Source organism: Eptatretus burgeri, chromosome 8 (assembly GCF_056783735.1).
Source record: "Eptatretus burgeri isolate ZD-2024b chromosome 8, Ebu_testis_v1, whole genome shotgun sequence".
Classification (NCBI taxonomy): Eukaryota; Metazoa; Chordata; class Myxini; order Myxiniformes; family Myxinidae; genus Eptatretus; species Eptatretus burgeri.
The window spans coordinates 86600660-86616572 of record NC_140968.1 but is presented as its reverse complement, the minus strand read 5'-3'; the positions used below and the strand labels follow the sequence as shown (position 1 = coordinate 86616572).

Sequence of the window (15913 nt, the reverse complement as noted above, 5' to 3'; positions counted from 1 at the left end):
AATGGGGTAACATGATAGCTCGGAGGGAGCATGCTCATCCCTGAGCTAATCTGTGTTCAATTCCTGATCAGACAATTAACTCTCATCCTGATGCTGCATAAATAAGTACGCCGTCCGACAGAGGGTGTTGAGCTTGATCTCCCATTTACAAGCACTCACTGGTGGATGTTAAAGATCCCACATTGTCTTTTGAAAAGGGGACATCGTTAAGCACCAGTGCCACAGCTAAATTGATTTCCTAATCTGCCGGGGCGCAGTATGAGTGGCACAGCGGAATATCAGTGATGATGCAACCAGTGGGATAAATTAATGATGGAGTCACAGCCAAAACTACATTAGATAGAAAACATAGACCGATAATTAGTGCTGAGGGGGGCAAAGAGGTCAAATCTGCTTGCTCACAATACAAGGAATTTGACCTACAAAGCAGTTATACTGATATTTGGTTGAGACGGTCCAGTCGGAGTACTTCTCCTGCAGTAAATATTTATGTAAAGCAAGTAGAAAAGAGAAGGCAACAGAATATTTTCCTTAGTTAACAACTTGAACAATTGCAGAAGTTGTCAAAAAAATAACCATCAAAACTGACAATGAAACATATTAAGACGCTGTTCGAGAATCCAACACTTGATCACCCTCCCTAATTCGAATGTGAATACTCACCTCCATTCCTTAATCCTTCTTTTATCTCATGTGTGAAACCGACTCCCTGTTATCTTGAATCCCTCCATGCAACACCTCTGCTGCTGCCCATCGTGTCATCTCCTGCTTTCTCCCGTACATACTTCTGCTCACTTCGACAATCGCTGACCCCGCTCAACCCATCCCGTCGTTTTCTTTCCACCACTGATCCACCCCCTGTGCGATGCCTTTGTTTTTCTGTTCCCCTTTGATTCTCTGTCATTCTATGAGCCCGCTGCTATCAGTCTTTAAAGCCTTTTAGCTCCTCTATGAAACTAGATTTCTGCATGAAAAAAAGGACTTCTGCAGACATTTCACAGATGTAGAAAACATAAAGGAAAGTAACCAAATGCAGGAAACCATTAATCATTATTCCATTATTGCAGAGTACATCTTTACAAACATCACTCATTTTGAGATATTCTGTCTATCCACATTTTTCTGTCCTCTATGTCATTAAAACCCTTTGTGGAGAAACTTATGATCCTTTCAAATTTTGATCAAATGCTTGGAAAAACTCTATCGAGCCAGTGCCGGTGTAAGTACATGCCTTCAGATGTGTGGGAGGCAATAAAAGGAGCGCATGCCAATATGTGTGATACCTGAAAGATGGCGATCCAAGCGTATCCGATATTATCAAAGTTGATGGCGTTATTGTGTGGATTCACAGAGCTCGCCTGGCACACCGTGTACAGTTGATTCCAGTCCATGCACGAACTGTTCCCAATTGTACCATTCAGTCTTGCGGTGATGAATGGCATTGTGCGGGCAAGAGGCTGGAAAGGCGCGGCCCCCGAGGGTTGTGCCTGACATCGCAAACCTGCGTGTTGAGATGGTGGAACATCTCCGCAGCGCTGCATGCCATTGTCCTGCGGCAGGGAGCAGATGAACGGACTTTCTGCCTCAGCTTGCGTACGGTAGTAAGGTGGAAGGAGGCTCGTATTCAATAACCTACAAGGCAAAATAATTCAGAGAAGTTGTCTTCATTATTTTTGACACAATTGCTTTTAACACTAAATAACACAACAGCAGATTTCAACAATCACTTGAAGACAAGGAATAAACAGCTGAGAAATCAACATCCACATCTCACTGACAGCGACATGCTATGGAGCTTAGAATAGACACCGTTATATGTTGAATACACTATGTCACATCGTAATCATGATTTCTCAATGTTCGCAGAAATAATATGTAAAATCAGCATTATGTGTGCAGTACAAAATAAAAACAAGGTGTCTATAATGCAGTAAGCTTACATATTGTTCTTCAGGATCAGGAAACCTTTGCATCCCTATAGGCTGTAACTGGTGCAGCTGAGGCAGTTCCTTTGATTATCCGAAAGTGTGAATTTTCCACTCAGCCGACAAATAAACCAATTTGGAGAATTTTAAATATGCTCAGCGTATGAGCACAATAATATATTTTATATAAGAAATAGTAGGATATTTAACATTCAAGGTGTGTATAAAGAGCATGGCAAAAATAAAAATAAAACAAATACATTCCACCCTTCTGCTTCGTTTGCGAAACTTGTCAAATCATCCATCAATCTGGATGAGCGTTGGATAACTACAGACAGAGAATGTTATGATCCCTATTACCTCCGCCACCGGAGGTGGACCAGGCTATGTTTTTACCCCTGTTTGTCTATCTGTTTGTCTGTTTGTGAGCAGGGTATCTCAAAAAGTTATTGATGAATATGACATGGACGAATCGATAAGTTCTTTGGTGAACATCGAGATCTGGATCCTAGAATGATTTGAGAGAGAGATAGGAACACCATTGAGAGAAAGGGCCAAAAACAATATGTTGCAGGATATTTCAAAAAAATTGTGGACAGATTCGGACAAAACTTGGTGGGCAAATTGGGTATGTACCACAGAAGAATTGATTCGATTTTGGTGAAGATCCGGATCCGGATCCCAGAATTTTTAAAGTGATTCTTCACCATTGAGAGATCGGGCCAAAAACGATATACAGCACGATATCTCAAACAGTTATTGACTGATTCGGACAAAACTTGTAAGTTGAGTTGGGTAAGTGACAAGAACAGGCCGATTCGATTTTGGTTAAGGTACAGATGCAGATCTGGCCTACCAGTGGACTTCAAAACATAAACTGTTCAGCCTGGTGGAGGTATGCGCTTTACCGAGTGCTGTTCTAGTTTATTATTGTAATAAGGAAATGTGTGTGTGTGTGTGTGTGTGTGTGTGTGTGTGTGTGTGTGTGTGTGTGTGTGTGTGTGTGTGTGTGTGTGTGTGTGTGTGTGTGTGTGTGTGTGTGTGTTTGTGTGTGTGTGTGTGCGTGCGCGTTATTCATGGTCAATAACGAGGATTACAACCTGTGCACTGCAGCTGATGAACAACATCAGTGGTGGAGAAGGCAATTCACTAATATTCTAAACATCCAGAGTTAATTAGATATTGAAGAAATCGAAAGAGTCCTCCAGAGACTTGTTCAATCACAAATGACTGAACTGCCAACTCGGGCAGAGTGAAGAGGGTGATGAGCAGGCTCAATAATGGAAAGGTGAGAGGAACCTCTGGCATTCTGCATTCTGCCAGAGATGGCCTAAGCAGGATGTTGTGAAGATTAATTTCTTGAGTTTCTATGAGATCTTACCATATGGAAGGAAGGGGAGTTACAACATATGGGGCACATGCTGTGCTCGTTCCTGCACACAAAAAAGAGAGTTGAGAAAGTGTGACAATTGGCGAGGTATTGTATTGTTGGATGTTGTTGGGAAACTTGTTGTTTGAGTCCTTCTGGAGAAACTTCAAGAACTAGCCAAGAAAGGGCTGCCTTGTGTGCTCTCCATACACCCTTATGGGTCTGAGTGCTGGATACCATTGAAGGAGACAATAAGAAAAATCTCCTCAAAATCCTGGTGGCGTTTAATCAAATCTGTTTCTGGTGTATGTTCCCCCTCCATCCCCTCCCTTACCTCAAATGGCCGCACTGCTGATTCCACACGTGATAAAGCTGAATGTCTAAACTCGGTGTTTGCAGCTAAATCATGTGTCCTAAACCCATCACTATCTCTACCCACTTTACCCAGTCGCACCCAACTGTCCCTGGACTCTGTATCCTTTTCTCCTGAGAAGGTGGAGAGCTTGCTTTCAAACCTCGAGTCAGATTCTGCAACCGGTCCAGACGGCATCAGCCCACGTGTCCTCAAAGCCTGCTCTTCTGCTCTTGCTCACCCTCTCTCTGTTCTATTCACCCTCTCATTTGCCCAAGGTCATCTGCCATCTGCTTGGAAATCTGCTAACATCACTGCCCTGCATAAAAAAGGTGCAAAAACAGATCCCTATAACTACAGACCAATCAGCCTTCTCCCAATCATCAGCAAGGTGATGGAATCCATCATCGCCTCAGATATGAAATCCTTCCTCTTCTCCAATGGCTTGATTTCCAATCATCAATTTGGTTTCAGACCAGGTCACTCTACCCTGGATATGCTTCTTCTGCTCTCCCATCAATGGATGGAGGTCCTCAATGCCAGACAGGAAACCCGAGCCGTATCCCTGGACATATCACGTGCTTTTGACACAGTCTGGCACCCTGCCCTACTCACCAAACTCTCTTCCCATGGTATTCAAGGCCATCTCCACTCATGGCTCGCAGACTTCCTCTCCTGTCGCAGTCAACGTGTGGCCCTAAATGGAGTTCTTTCATCCCCTCTTCCTGTGCAGGCTGGAGTTCCTCAAGGTAGCGTTCTGGGCCCTGTTCTTTTTCTGGTTTTCATCAATGATCTCTCGGACTCTCTGGAAAATCCTCTATTTCTCTTTGCCGACGACTCCACCCTCTGCCGTACCATCTGTCATCCCTCAGACCGGCAAGCAGCAGCTTCTTCGCTCACTGCAGATCTGGATAAAATCACAAACTGGTCCAACACGTGGAACATGTCTTTCAATCCAGACAAATCTCACACTCTCACTATGTCTCTTCGAAAGGACCGTTTACAAAACCCCCCCATCCACTTTCTCAACAATGCTCTGGAAGAAGTCTTTTCTTTCAAGCTTCTAGGTCTCACTATCTGCCATGACCTTTCCTGGGAAAGTCACATTTCCAACCTCGCCTCAAAAGCCAGTCGCCGACTGGGAATCCTCCGTCGTGCTAAGTCCTTCCTCGGCCCTCTTGAGCTCCTGACCACTGACAAAGCTTTTGTCCGTAGCCTGATGGAGTACTGCTCTCCCCTCTGGGCTGGTGCTCCTGCCTCCCACCTTTCTCGGCTTCACGGTGTCGAAACCAGGGCATTTAAGATCATCGGCATCTCCCGCAATGAAGCTGAGTCTTTGGGCCTCTCACTCAATCACCGCAGGTTGGTCGGTGGTCTTTCTGTCTTCTACCGACTCCTCTCCAGCCTTGCCCCCCCTGCTCTCTCTGCGATTTGTCCCCACCACATTTCCACAGGGCGCTCAAGGTCCGCCAACAACCCCCTTCTGGTAAAACTACCAAAATCACGAATCACTGCTCATCTTCACTCTTTCATTCCTCTTTTTCCCGCCTTTGGAATAAAATTCCTCACTCTATTCGTTCCCATTCTTCCCTCCAGGCTTTCAAAACAGCTGTTCACCACCACCTCTTATCTTCCCCCATCCAAATCCTCGATCTTTTCTACCCCCGATAATCCACCCAAGCCTACTTCCTTCATTTCTCCTGCTTTCCTTCCTGAAAGTCCCTGAAATGTCCATCTTCTCTTCGCCATGTTCCCCGTCCCATCCCCATCCCTCTCCCTTCCACAGTTCACCTAATGTGTCTGTTCCCCACTGTTTTGTCCCTTCCACTCCCGCCCCTCGTCTCATGCCTCCTTGCTGTGAGTTGTGTGTTAGCTCTTATACGAGCCTCGACCAAGGTATACAAAAAAAAAAAAAAAAAAAAAAAAAAAAAAGCTGAATTCTTTCCATAATAGATGCATGAGAATAATCTCAGGTCTCACAAACAAGCAGCGATGGTTGCAGCGCAAGAGATCGGAACATATTAGGCAATGATGGAGCCCAACCAGGCCCATGAGGTTTATCCAGAAGGAGGGGGAGGAATGCGTTTCAGAGTGATGTAAAGGAGAATATGGCATCAGAATATGAGTGGTATGGGAGAGGTGGGTAAGTTGAGCCGCCCCTTACTGAAAGTGCCAGGAGGGAGAGAGCTTAGAGGTGGCACCACCCTCTATTCATAACAAGTCACATACTTTGCTTGTTGATGTCAGGAAAAAGCAGTTTTAGATGAGGGCTAAACACACAGCAAAGAAAATTGGGGGGGGGGGGAGGGGGGTGGGGGGGGAGTTGTGTGCTTAACTTACCCCCATGGATCAGACCCTCCTCTCCCCTTCAATGAAGTTACTGCTTCTAGACAGGCTTGGCAGGTCAGTTATGATCAAGACCTAGAAAATTCATGAAAAGTTCCACGACCCTCAGAACAGCCAATCGGAGAGTGAAGTGGATGTAAAATGAATTTTTTATTTTTTTAAATATACATGCTCGAGGCTCATGGAAGAGCTATATAAGGTAAGGTCATATATAGCGACACAAGTCCACCTTAGAGAGACACAGAAGCCTGTTAGTAAACAGTTTCGATACATTCAATGTGTGTTGTGCTGGAGATAGTTTTGTAGCTGTCGAATACTAGACGTCCACAAATTTAGAACAGCATCAGAGTGAATATAGAAGCCTGATGTTGGCTTAATGGTTAAGGTGGCTGGCTTAAGATCTTCGGGTCTTGAGTTTCAGCCCCTATAATAACACCAGGTAGGCTGACTCAGTCTGTCATCCTTCAAATGTTGGCAAAATGAGGACCAGCTTACTGGTAACAGGGGGACTGCATCAGTGCTGCAGCCATGCTTCCAGAAAATGATGCAACAAGCAGCCATAAGCTGAATACGAAACAACAAGAAGAGTGAATGTCAACTATGCCGAATTCTCACCTTGCATCACTCCCTAACCTGCTACAACTACTACTATTAAACCATGCTTATTATCACCTTGATGGGAAATCACGTGGTCATAATATGGCAGCTAAACAGAAAAAGAAGTGTGTGTGTGTGTGTGTGTGTGTGTGTGTGTGTGTGTGTGTGTGTGTGTGTGTGTGTGTGTGTGTGTGTGTGTGTGTGTGTGTGTGTGTGTGTGTGTGTGTGTGATTAGTTGTTCCTTATCTCCATTTGTGGGCTTGAGGAAATGGAATGAAGTCCTCCCCGGACTCAAAGTATCCATCTCCACTTCAAAAAGGGGCTACAGATGGACCAAGCTATTCAATTTTGTTGTTCTCAGAGTTTTGTTCTGAGGGCTCTTTTCAGGATAGTCACTGAACCCCAGACTGTCTCCAACTGTAGTTCGTTTGTGGTAATGTTCCCAGGGATATTTTTCGATAATAGTTTTTTTGCGTCCCCAAAGCAGGTGACTAGTACTTTCTGTTTCTGTCTTGCAGAACCTACATTTGTCCGGCTGTCTCAGTTCCACCATATTTGGAAATCCATTGGTGTAGTGTCCTTGATCTTGGGTATTTATTATTATTTTGTCTCCATCCCAGTTGAGCTGACTTCTTCTTAGCCATTCCAATGAGCTTTCTTTGTCGATCCCATCTCGGTCCAATTATTTTTTGTATTTTCTTGCTCTATTGTCATGCTCCCAGTTGTTGGTGTATATTTGTTGAGAGTTATTTTTATATATATATATTACTTTTTGTCTTTTTTGAAATTGTTGGGATTGTATTTGTTTCCGTTTCATTTTCCTGGGATGCGGGATGTTCTATTCGCACCTGTTTTTGGAAATTCCTTGCAAGGTGAATTAGGGATACTTTTTCAGGTTTGTTGTGTTCATGTTTGTTTACAAATTGAATCCGATAGTCTGTTGAGAATTTCACTTTCTCAGCTAGTCCGACACTCATTGCTCTGTTCACCTGGTTGAGTTCCATCAGGCCGCTCCCTCCCTCTTGTCTCGGCGGGTACATTCTCGGGATGCACTGTTTTTGGAGAACATTGTGTGGATGGTCAGGAGTTTTCTTGTTTTGATGTCAAACTTATTGATTTCCAATTGGAGTCAGTTTATTGTTCCACAGCTGTATTGGAACACTGGTACTGCGAGTTGGTTTATGGATTTCATTTTGTTTCTTGGGGAGAGGCATGTTTTCAGGATCAGCTTCATTCAATGTAGGTATTCTTGACGGTTGTTTTTTGCATTTGTTTGAGACATGTTAGGTTTGTGTGTGTGTGTGTGTGTGTGTGTGTGTGTGTGTGTGTGTGTGTGTGTGTGTGTGTGTGTGTGTGTGTGTGTGTGTGTGTGTGTGTGTGTGTGTGTGTGTGTGTGTGTGTGTGTGTGTGTTTTAACACTAATGAGATGCTGTTTTTGGGGCACAATTGCTTGCGATGTTGTAGTTAAGGGAATAAAGGTGAAAATAAAACAATAAACTAAATATCTGTGATCACAAAGCGATCACCAAGGATAAGCCTGCCCTATGTTGATGTGGTTGTTGATGGCACCATTAAAATGGAAATGGGCTTCTTCGCTGAACCAGATCAGGTTGATCCAGCTTGGGCACCGCTCCATCCTGTCACGAAGCCAATTGCACATATCAAGTATCCTTCTCATGTCATTTTGACTCAGTTTATGCCTTATAGAGAAGATGTATGGGAAAAGCTTCAGTTCCTTGGTGAGGATATGCCAGACTGATGGTGGTGTGATGCCTTGCTCCCAGGAGCGCTGGTGGTAGGATTTCTTGGGACTGTCCACTGCAGAATCCCGCATGGCGTCGATGTTGGCTTGGCTCTTGGTTACTGATGCTGTCCTGCCACTGTTGCCCTTGCTGTGGTTGTGGACTGCACCTTTGTGCTCAAAATGTGACACAATATGTTGAACAGCACAATTTGTGGGTGCATCACGTGTTCTGAGGTTGTATTCTGGGCACAATCTCTTGCGGGTGTCCACTTATGATTTAGTCTCACACCACAGAACCACCACTGTTGTCTTCTGCTTCACTGTCAATGGCATGGTTGAACTACCGAGCTATAAATCCCAGGGAACAAATACCACCATAACACAAGCTGTGGAAAAAAAAATAGGTCAAAAAACAAAGAAATGGCAGGAAGCTAAAGTTGTATCAATCTTTTTGAAACACCTTGTATTGTTGCTTTGGCTTCACTGGTGTGGGTTTGATTCCCAAAGCAGCAGAAATTTCTGTATCCAGCGTTCGATAGATGATTTGTACCTTTGATGTGTGTATTACTTGGCATGAGCACCACGATGCTTTGTCAAGTGTGGACTGCTGCTGCTTAGGCTGCTCCTTCTGAGGTGTGTCAGACTGTGTACTCTTTTGTACATTGATAGAGATAAAAGTTTACAAGCAAACTGAAGTTATGAATTGTCCTTGTGGTTATTTTCACTCGGAAAACAGCTGGAGATGGAGTTTTTTTTTTCTCGGAAACGTTTTTGTGAAGTGTTTTGAGTTTTGTAATTGCTTGTTCAACATGTTCAACCAATTGTGTAAAGATCCAGTGCAAATTTTAAAGCATCGAATTAACTCAGCAAACACCATCCTCAAATTTACAGAGCAGTCATTTTTTATTTCTGCAAGAGTGGGGCTCATGGAAGAGCAAGGTTAAATTGACAGTGGGGGTAGTGGAGTAACAATTGGGTACAACAGGCAAGGGGACAAACAAAGAGGAAAGGAAAAAGAAAGAGAGAGAAAGAGAGAGAAAGAGAGAGAAAGAGAGAGAAAGAGAGAGAAAGAGAGAGAAAGAGAGAGAAAGAAAGAGAAAGAGAGAGAAAGAGAGAGAAAGAGAGAGAAAGAGAGAGAAAAAAAGAAAGAAAGAAAGAGAGAAAGAGAGAAAGAGAGAGAAGTGAAATCTGCAAGGTTTGGTTAGGAAAGATTAATGGAGGTATATATATATATATATATATATATATATATATATATATATATATATATATATATATATATATATATATATATATATATATATATATATATATATATATATATATATATATTAGAAGGTTTTTTATATTTTTTGTATGCACGTGCTAATCTCTTGAACGGTGAAAGATAGGATTAATGTTTAATGGGATTTTACAGTCGCGACCACTGTTGAAATTGATTACGATGGCCGCGGGTGTAAAAGCCCATTAAATATAAACCCCCACCCCACCTCACCCCCCAGCCGATGGGCCTCGCCATCTTGCCTATAACTTTCCCAGGGCCCGTCCCGAATTTTTTTGTTTCAGAAGTGTTATTTGTTTCCCCCTCATGAACCCACTTAGGCTATGACTGCCGTGGCCCAATAGGGAACTGATACTGGGCTTGCATCAGACCTATGTACAGAAGATGAAATTCATTAAAAAAGAACGTACAGACAGACAGACAATGTGTGTGTGTGTACGTACGGACAGACAATGGTTTTTTTGTTTATGTATATTGTTGTGGTTTTGCAAAGCCGGTGCTTCCTAAAGGCAAAGGCACACAACATAAAGTGGTCCTGAAACAGTTATTTCATCAGTATTCATTCGAGATAGCCCTTTCCTCGTCTCGTGGGTTTATGGGACAGAATGCATTGCATGGGCTTTTAGGCAGGTCTTCATTCCTATTCGTTATCTATTTTATTTATTTTGCTACACACAGTTGCCTTCCCTTCACACATGCATGCACACATTGTAACAGGCAGCTAATTTGCAAGTGCATGCCATTTCACATTCAAACTCCGTGCCACTACCTAACGGAGACTTCACTTCATCCTTCTCCAGACTCGAACCACAATACTGTTACGGATTTGGAAACCTATCGCACACAACATACAGGTCCTATAGAGCAGTTATATCGGTAAGTATGTGTTTTATAGATAGCTTTCTTTCCCTTGTCTAATATGTAAATAAATGTTCATGTGTTGTGTGTTACTTTTGATAGTTAGGATTTCCTTTTATTTGTGACACCATCTGCAATGACAACAACAACGACAGCAACGGATTACTACGGCTCTGCAGAGAACAACAACAACCCTCTGCTCCCGGATTCTCCGCACGCTCAATGGGGGAGGGTCATGCCCCCACCCACCGATGCGCTGGGCAGCGCGCTGAGTGGGGGAGGGGTCGAGCCACGTCAGAGCGCATAAAAAGGGAGTCAGTCAATCGGTCTGGGCTGCTGGTCTGGAGCCTGGGCTGCTGGTCTTGGTCATCATCGTCGTCTTTTTCCTCTTCCTCACGATCGAGAGCTCGAGCGATGCCAGTCTCCGACAAGGACCGCAGGGGTTGGGCGCCATGCCTCTCTCGGTGAACGGGCGAGCTTGAGGGATACCATCCCCCCGCAAGAACTGCAAGAGTCGCTCGCCGTTGTCTGGGTTCGGCTCGCCTCTCGCCGGTGCCCAGGTCGACGCGAAGACCACACGAGGTGGACAGGTCCAAGACAGACCCTGATCTTCAGCCCGACTCTCCTCTGGGCTAGAGGTCCGAATTAAGACCATTTGGTCCGATTCTTTGGGTGTGTGCGTATGTGTGTTCGTGGCGCCAGTCAGCTAAGTAGTGAATTGTATAAGTGCTTTTTGCCTGTATATAAGTGCATTTATTAATATTCGGTTTAACTCTGCCCCTATGTGCTCCCCTCATCCCCCATTGTGAATAAATACCCCGATTGTTCAATGTTTCAGCTCGTTCGTGTCTATTCCTTCATTGACTGAGCATGCTGCGTGTTGGGAAATTAGCCAGGCCGTTGCCGTTATAACGGGATATTTGGGACCGACGGATCTCGGTGATCAAACCGCTCGGATCCACACGGTTCGAGCACGTTAAGCAGCTCATTCCGTACGGGTGTCGTCGAGGGTGTGGAGACTCGGTAAATCGCCACGTGGTCTCTAGGTATTTTGAAAATTGGCGAATAACCCTGTACCACGTGGTAGAAATATTGACCCTTCACGGTCCGAAAGGGACCCGTACTTTTCCGAGGAAGTACGATCTACATTCCTGGCGATCGGTCGAGCCGACTCTGCAGCTCCATCTAGCGGTCATGCTCGCAGCCATCGGAGGGGACGAGAGACGCCCAGCTCCGCAACATTGGTAGTTAGGGGTGCGATTCGGCCCCTCGGCCTCCGTAGAGAAATTTACAGGTCGGATCAGGGGTGTACAGAGCAAAAATCCCCCGTCCCCCAAATTGCGAGCGTTTTTTAATTTATTCCCAGCACGCAACTTGTCTAGCCAAGACGAGCTGATGCAGGTGGGTAGTAGTAGTAGTGTAGTGGAAGACAAACCCATGGTCCAGGACACCACCGCCATGCAGGTTGACCATCCCCCGCGACCAAACTCAGAGTCCGTAATGGGCGCAGGGGCGGTGCATGACACCCCCCCCCCCCCCCCGTCAAACTTCCTCCTGACCCTTGGCAGATCCGTGGCCGATAATGGCGAATCGGCTGCCACAGGGTTGTTTGACGTGAGAGTGATGTTTGAGGCGTTGATGGGGAAAATGGACGCGAATGCGCGCGATGTGCAAGGAATAAAGAACGAAATAAAAGTGAATATGCAAGCGATGGAAAACAAGATGGATGTGAGCGCACAGGCACTGAAGGGCAATATGCAAACCCAGCGGGGTGAGATGCAGTGCATGGGGTTAGGCCTGCAGACGGGCTTGGACGGGATGAAAAGCATCATGGCGGCACCACGTGGCGGAGACACCAAACCGACAGGAGGGAGTGCAAATTATGTTGATCCCACGATGGAGACGGGTCAGGTCGAGGGGACGAGAGACGCCATCACAGAGACACAAAGGGAGATGCAGGATTATGGAACTAAAGACGAGCACACACAGGTAGAGCTCAGAGGGGACGGTGGGGTTGAGCTTGGGGAATGTATCATGACCCGGTGCAAGCAGCAGGATAGCCTCCTTCAGGAACAGAGGGAGGAAATATGCTCCCTTGAAGCAGATCGCGACGAGGTGGGTCCGGTCGAGCCGAACGAGGTGGAGCGGATGAGTGCTGTGAGCGGGTACACACGCAACTTAGGGGGTCTGGAGGCCCCGGGATTGCTTGTGGTAGCACGATTCCCCGATATGATTGTCCCGGTGTGTGTGGTGAAGAATATGAGTGGTGAGGGCGTGTTGAAATGTGCATATAGCATGAGTGAAATGGCGTGCGTGGGTGCATGCGGGGAGTTGAAACGCGGACGAATTCAGACGTGAGACGGGTGTGGCAAACATTTTGTGCAGAATAAAGCTATTTTGGTGACCGCGTCGGCTTCGCGCAATCCGGCCCGGAAACGTTCCACGTCGAACACAAGCCGGCCACGTGGACGGCGAAAATATAGGCGAGTGGATGAATTTGGAACACGTGGTTTCCCGCGTGGGCGCGTGTACGGGGCTCCACGTGCTGCATACCACGTGTTCTGTTCGCGGAACACGCGGAGCGGGTTTCCAGGACGATGCGCGCGTGCTGGCCTGCACGGGAAACCGCGCAGGCTCGGTGCGCGTGACGTCATCGGGGATCTCGCGGCGCGAGCATCGGGTTGACGGCACACGTTGGCTGGTGTGGGGAATCCCGCGAAAGCGAGCGCTTGTTGGGATGTGCAGGGTGACGTCATGGCTGCACGGATCGGCCATCGGAGGGGGCGTCGGTATTGCCCAAAAGGACGGACGTGCGTGCCGTAAACCGCCACCATGGCGCTGCAGAAAAAAAAGAACAAAAGCCTTGCTCCAAGTACACGGCCCTGCAGGATTTAGTGGCATCCTAGATTGGGCAAAGGAGAAATAGTTAGTGGGAAGGGTTTTAGCGATAGATAGACCGGCCTCATGGGGGCATGAGCTGTCCTCCATGGGGTCTATGGACTAGTTAGTGGGAATTTCGTTTCGATTTAGAGTGGAAAATGGATTTTGGGACAGACGTGGAATGAGTAGTGGGGACGTCGCTTAGCTACGTCGAGTTAAATGATATGTGCATTAGTTTAAGGGAGGACGAGGGAGCACGAGGTCGTTAGGGGAACTTAGTTAGCTGAGTGTCAGAATGATGTGAAAAATAAGCGTGTTGAGAGAGAAAAAGAAATACAATGATTGAGTGTGGGTCAGCGGGCCCAAGTGTGTGAATGGAGTGAATGTGGAATGCATAATGTAAATGACTGAGTGGGGGGGGGGGGGAGGAGTGATTCCCACCCAAGTGACCCTGGGGTCAGTATAATGTTAGTTAGTGGGTAAGTCAAATTTACAAAAAGGAAGTCGTTTTGTTATTGGTGTTGAGTGAAGGCACGATACCCATTTGGAGGGGTGCAGTAGTAGAATTGACCGGCTGGGAGCGTGGCTTGGGAAGGTGAGTACCGAGTAGTGGGAACCCCGGGCACTGAAGTAGTCGGCCAGAGTAGGCCAAGGGTCCAAGGGACCGGGATAGTGTACTGGGCACAGGCGACCCGCGGATGGGGAACCGGAGCACCAAAGATGCCACGTGGGCATGGAAGGGGGGCAATGCCAAGAAGGGCAACCCCCCTTGTTCATCGGAAGCAGGTAGGCTCGGAGACAGCCTCAGGGCCCGGGGGTGCCATAGATAGAGTCCGGCAGAGAGGGAATCCCTGCCAAGTGAGCCACGCTGCCCAGCCACAAAAGTGTGCAAGGGCACGAGTGAAAATTTGAGGGCTCGGCCCAAATGTATAATGGACACCAACACAGGCGACGGGAATCATGGTTGTTAGAACCCATAGCTTAAGTGACAGGCTTTTTGGAAAGCCCCGTGGTAGTTTAAAGTTAATGAAAAGTAGGATAGTTAGGAGATGTACCCCCTTTGCACCATCCATCCCTTCGCTCTCCTTAGGCCGCTGGACCCACCTTGGGTTAGACTGCTGAAATCTGAGGAGGACATTCTGAGGCTTTGTTGGGCCTCGAGAGAGGATGCTTGTCTCTCCCTATTCCCCTCCAAAAAAGGATCTTAGGGGTTGGGAGTAGGCTCGGTTGACAGGATAGGTTAGCCGGACAAAGACAGGAAGTGGGTTAGGGAGACGGAATTATAAAAGAAATTATAAGAAAAATAAAATAAAATAAAAAGGGGCTAAATTTGGTTTTTGTTGTAAATTAAGGGAGTGGGTATGGACAGAGACAGGCAAAGGTGATAGGTTGGGGGGAGACAGTAGGGTAGGTCCGAGTCCGTGTTCAGAGCGGCTGGCACCACCGGACTCCTTCCAGACCCTCACGGAATGAGACCAGAGGCCGGCCAGCTTCACATGCCAGCCTGTGTTTGTGCTACAGCTGCCTGTTCTGCATTGCCTTGCCATGCCTTGTTCGCCTGCCTCTGCCATAACCCTATGCCTGCTACCCTTCTTGCATTTTCCCCTTTGTCATCATCCTCAACCATGTGCGCCAGGATCATTCAGTGTTTTGCAAGGACTGCCCTGCAGGCAGCCACACCACGGGGACTGCATTGAACATCCCGTGCACCGTTCTTGCATCCAGTCCAGTTCCATCCAGTTCATTTCAGGGAGGAGCCAGTGACTGCATTGGGTAGCTGGCTAATTCCCTGTGCTTGCACAAGGGAGCCAGACACTGCATTGGGCAGCCTGGCTACCTCTTCAAATGGCCTGTGGGATGGCATATGGCATGCGGGGTTAGGGTGAGTTGCCTCCAGCAGCTGGGGGTAGGAAAGAAAGAGAGAAGACTCAAGGGGGACCTTTTGATCAGGCCCTGAGGATGATTGACCTTCAGCTGCAGAGCACTCACCCTCAAATAACTGTTGACATTGCCATGCCTTTTTCCCCACAGATGACAGGTCCTGGGCCATGGTTAGTGTAAATAGATAAGTTAAGGTAAAGAATGTAAATAAGTTCTTTACCCACCTGCATGTGGGTTAAGTTTGTCATAGCGCGGCAATTTTAGTTACGTCATCTGAATGAGTCTGTTAGTTAGTTACACAGCGAATTAGGTTATTTATTTTTGGGACACGTATAAAAAATGTCGCACTCAGCGATCTGAAGGTAAAATGTACTAGGGGAAAACTTACACATGGTGGTCACACGAAAATTTGACGACTCGGGACGAGTCTGTAAAAAGGGGAGGGGGTAGTGTTACGGATTTGGAAACTTATCGCACACAACATACAGGTCCTATAGTCTACAGAGCAGTTATGTCGGTAAGTATGTGTTTTATAGATAGCTTCCTTTCCCTTGTCTCATGGGTAAATAAATGTTCATGCGCTGTGAGTTACTTTTGATAGTTAGGATTTCCTTTTATTTGTGACACCATCAGCAACGACAGCGACAAGGACAGCAACGGATTACTACGGCTCAGCAGA

General features: G+C 46.5%; 1 protein-coding gene across 1 annotated transcript in view; it reads right to left on the bottom strand.

Annotated features, from left to right (window-relative positions):
* Positions 1 to 15913, bottom strand: part of LOC147022212 (voltage-dependent T-type calcium channel subunit alpha-1H-like) — a 481200-nt gene that overhangs the window by 222437 nt on the left and 242850 nt on the right. The window contains exon 6 of the mRNA XM_085890488.1: positions 1284 to 1632. Coding sequence (XP_085746614.1) covers positions 1284 to 1632 — 349 coding nt within the window. The remainder of the gene's footprint in view (positions 1 to 1283; positions 1633 to 15913) is intronic.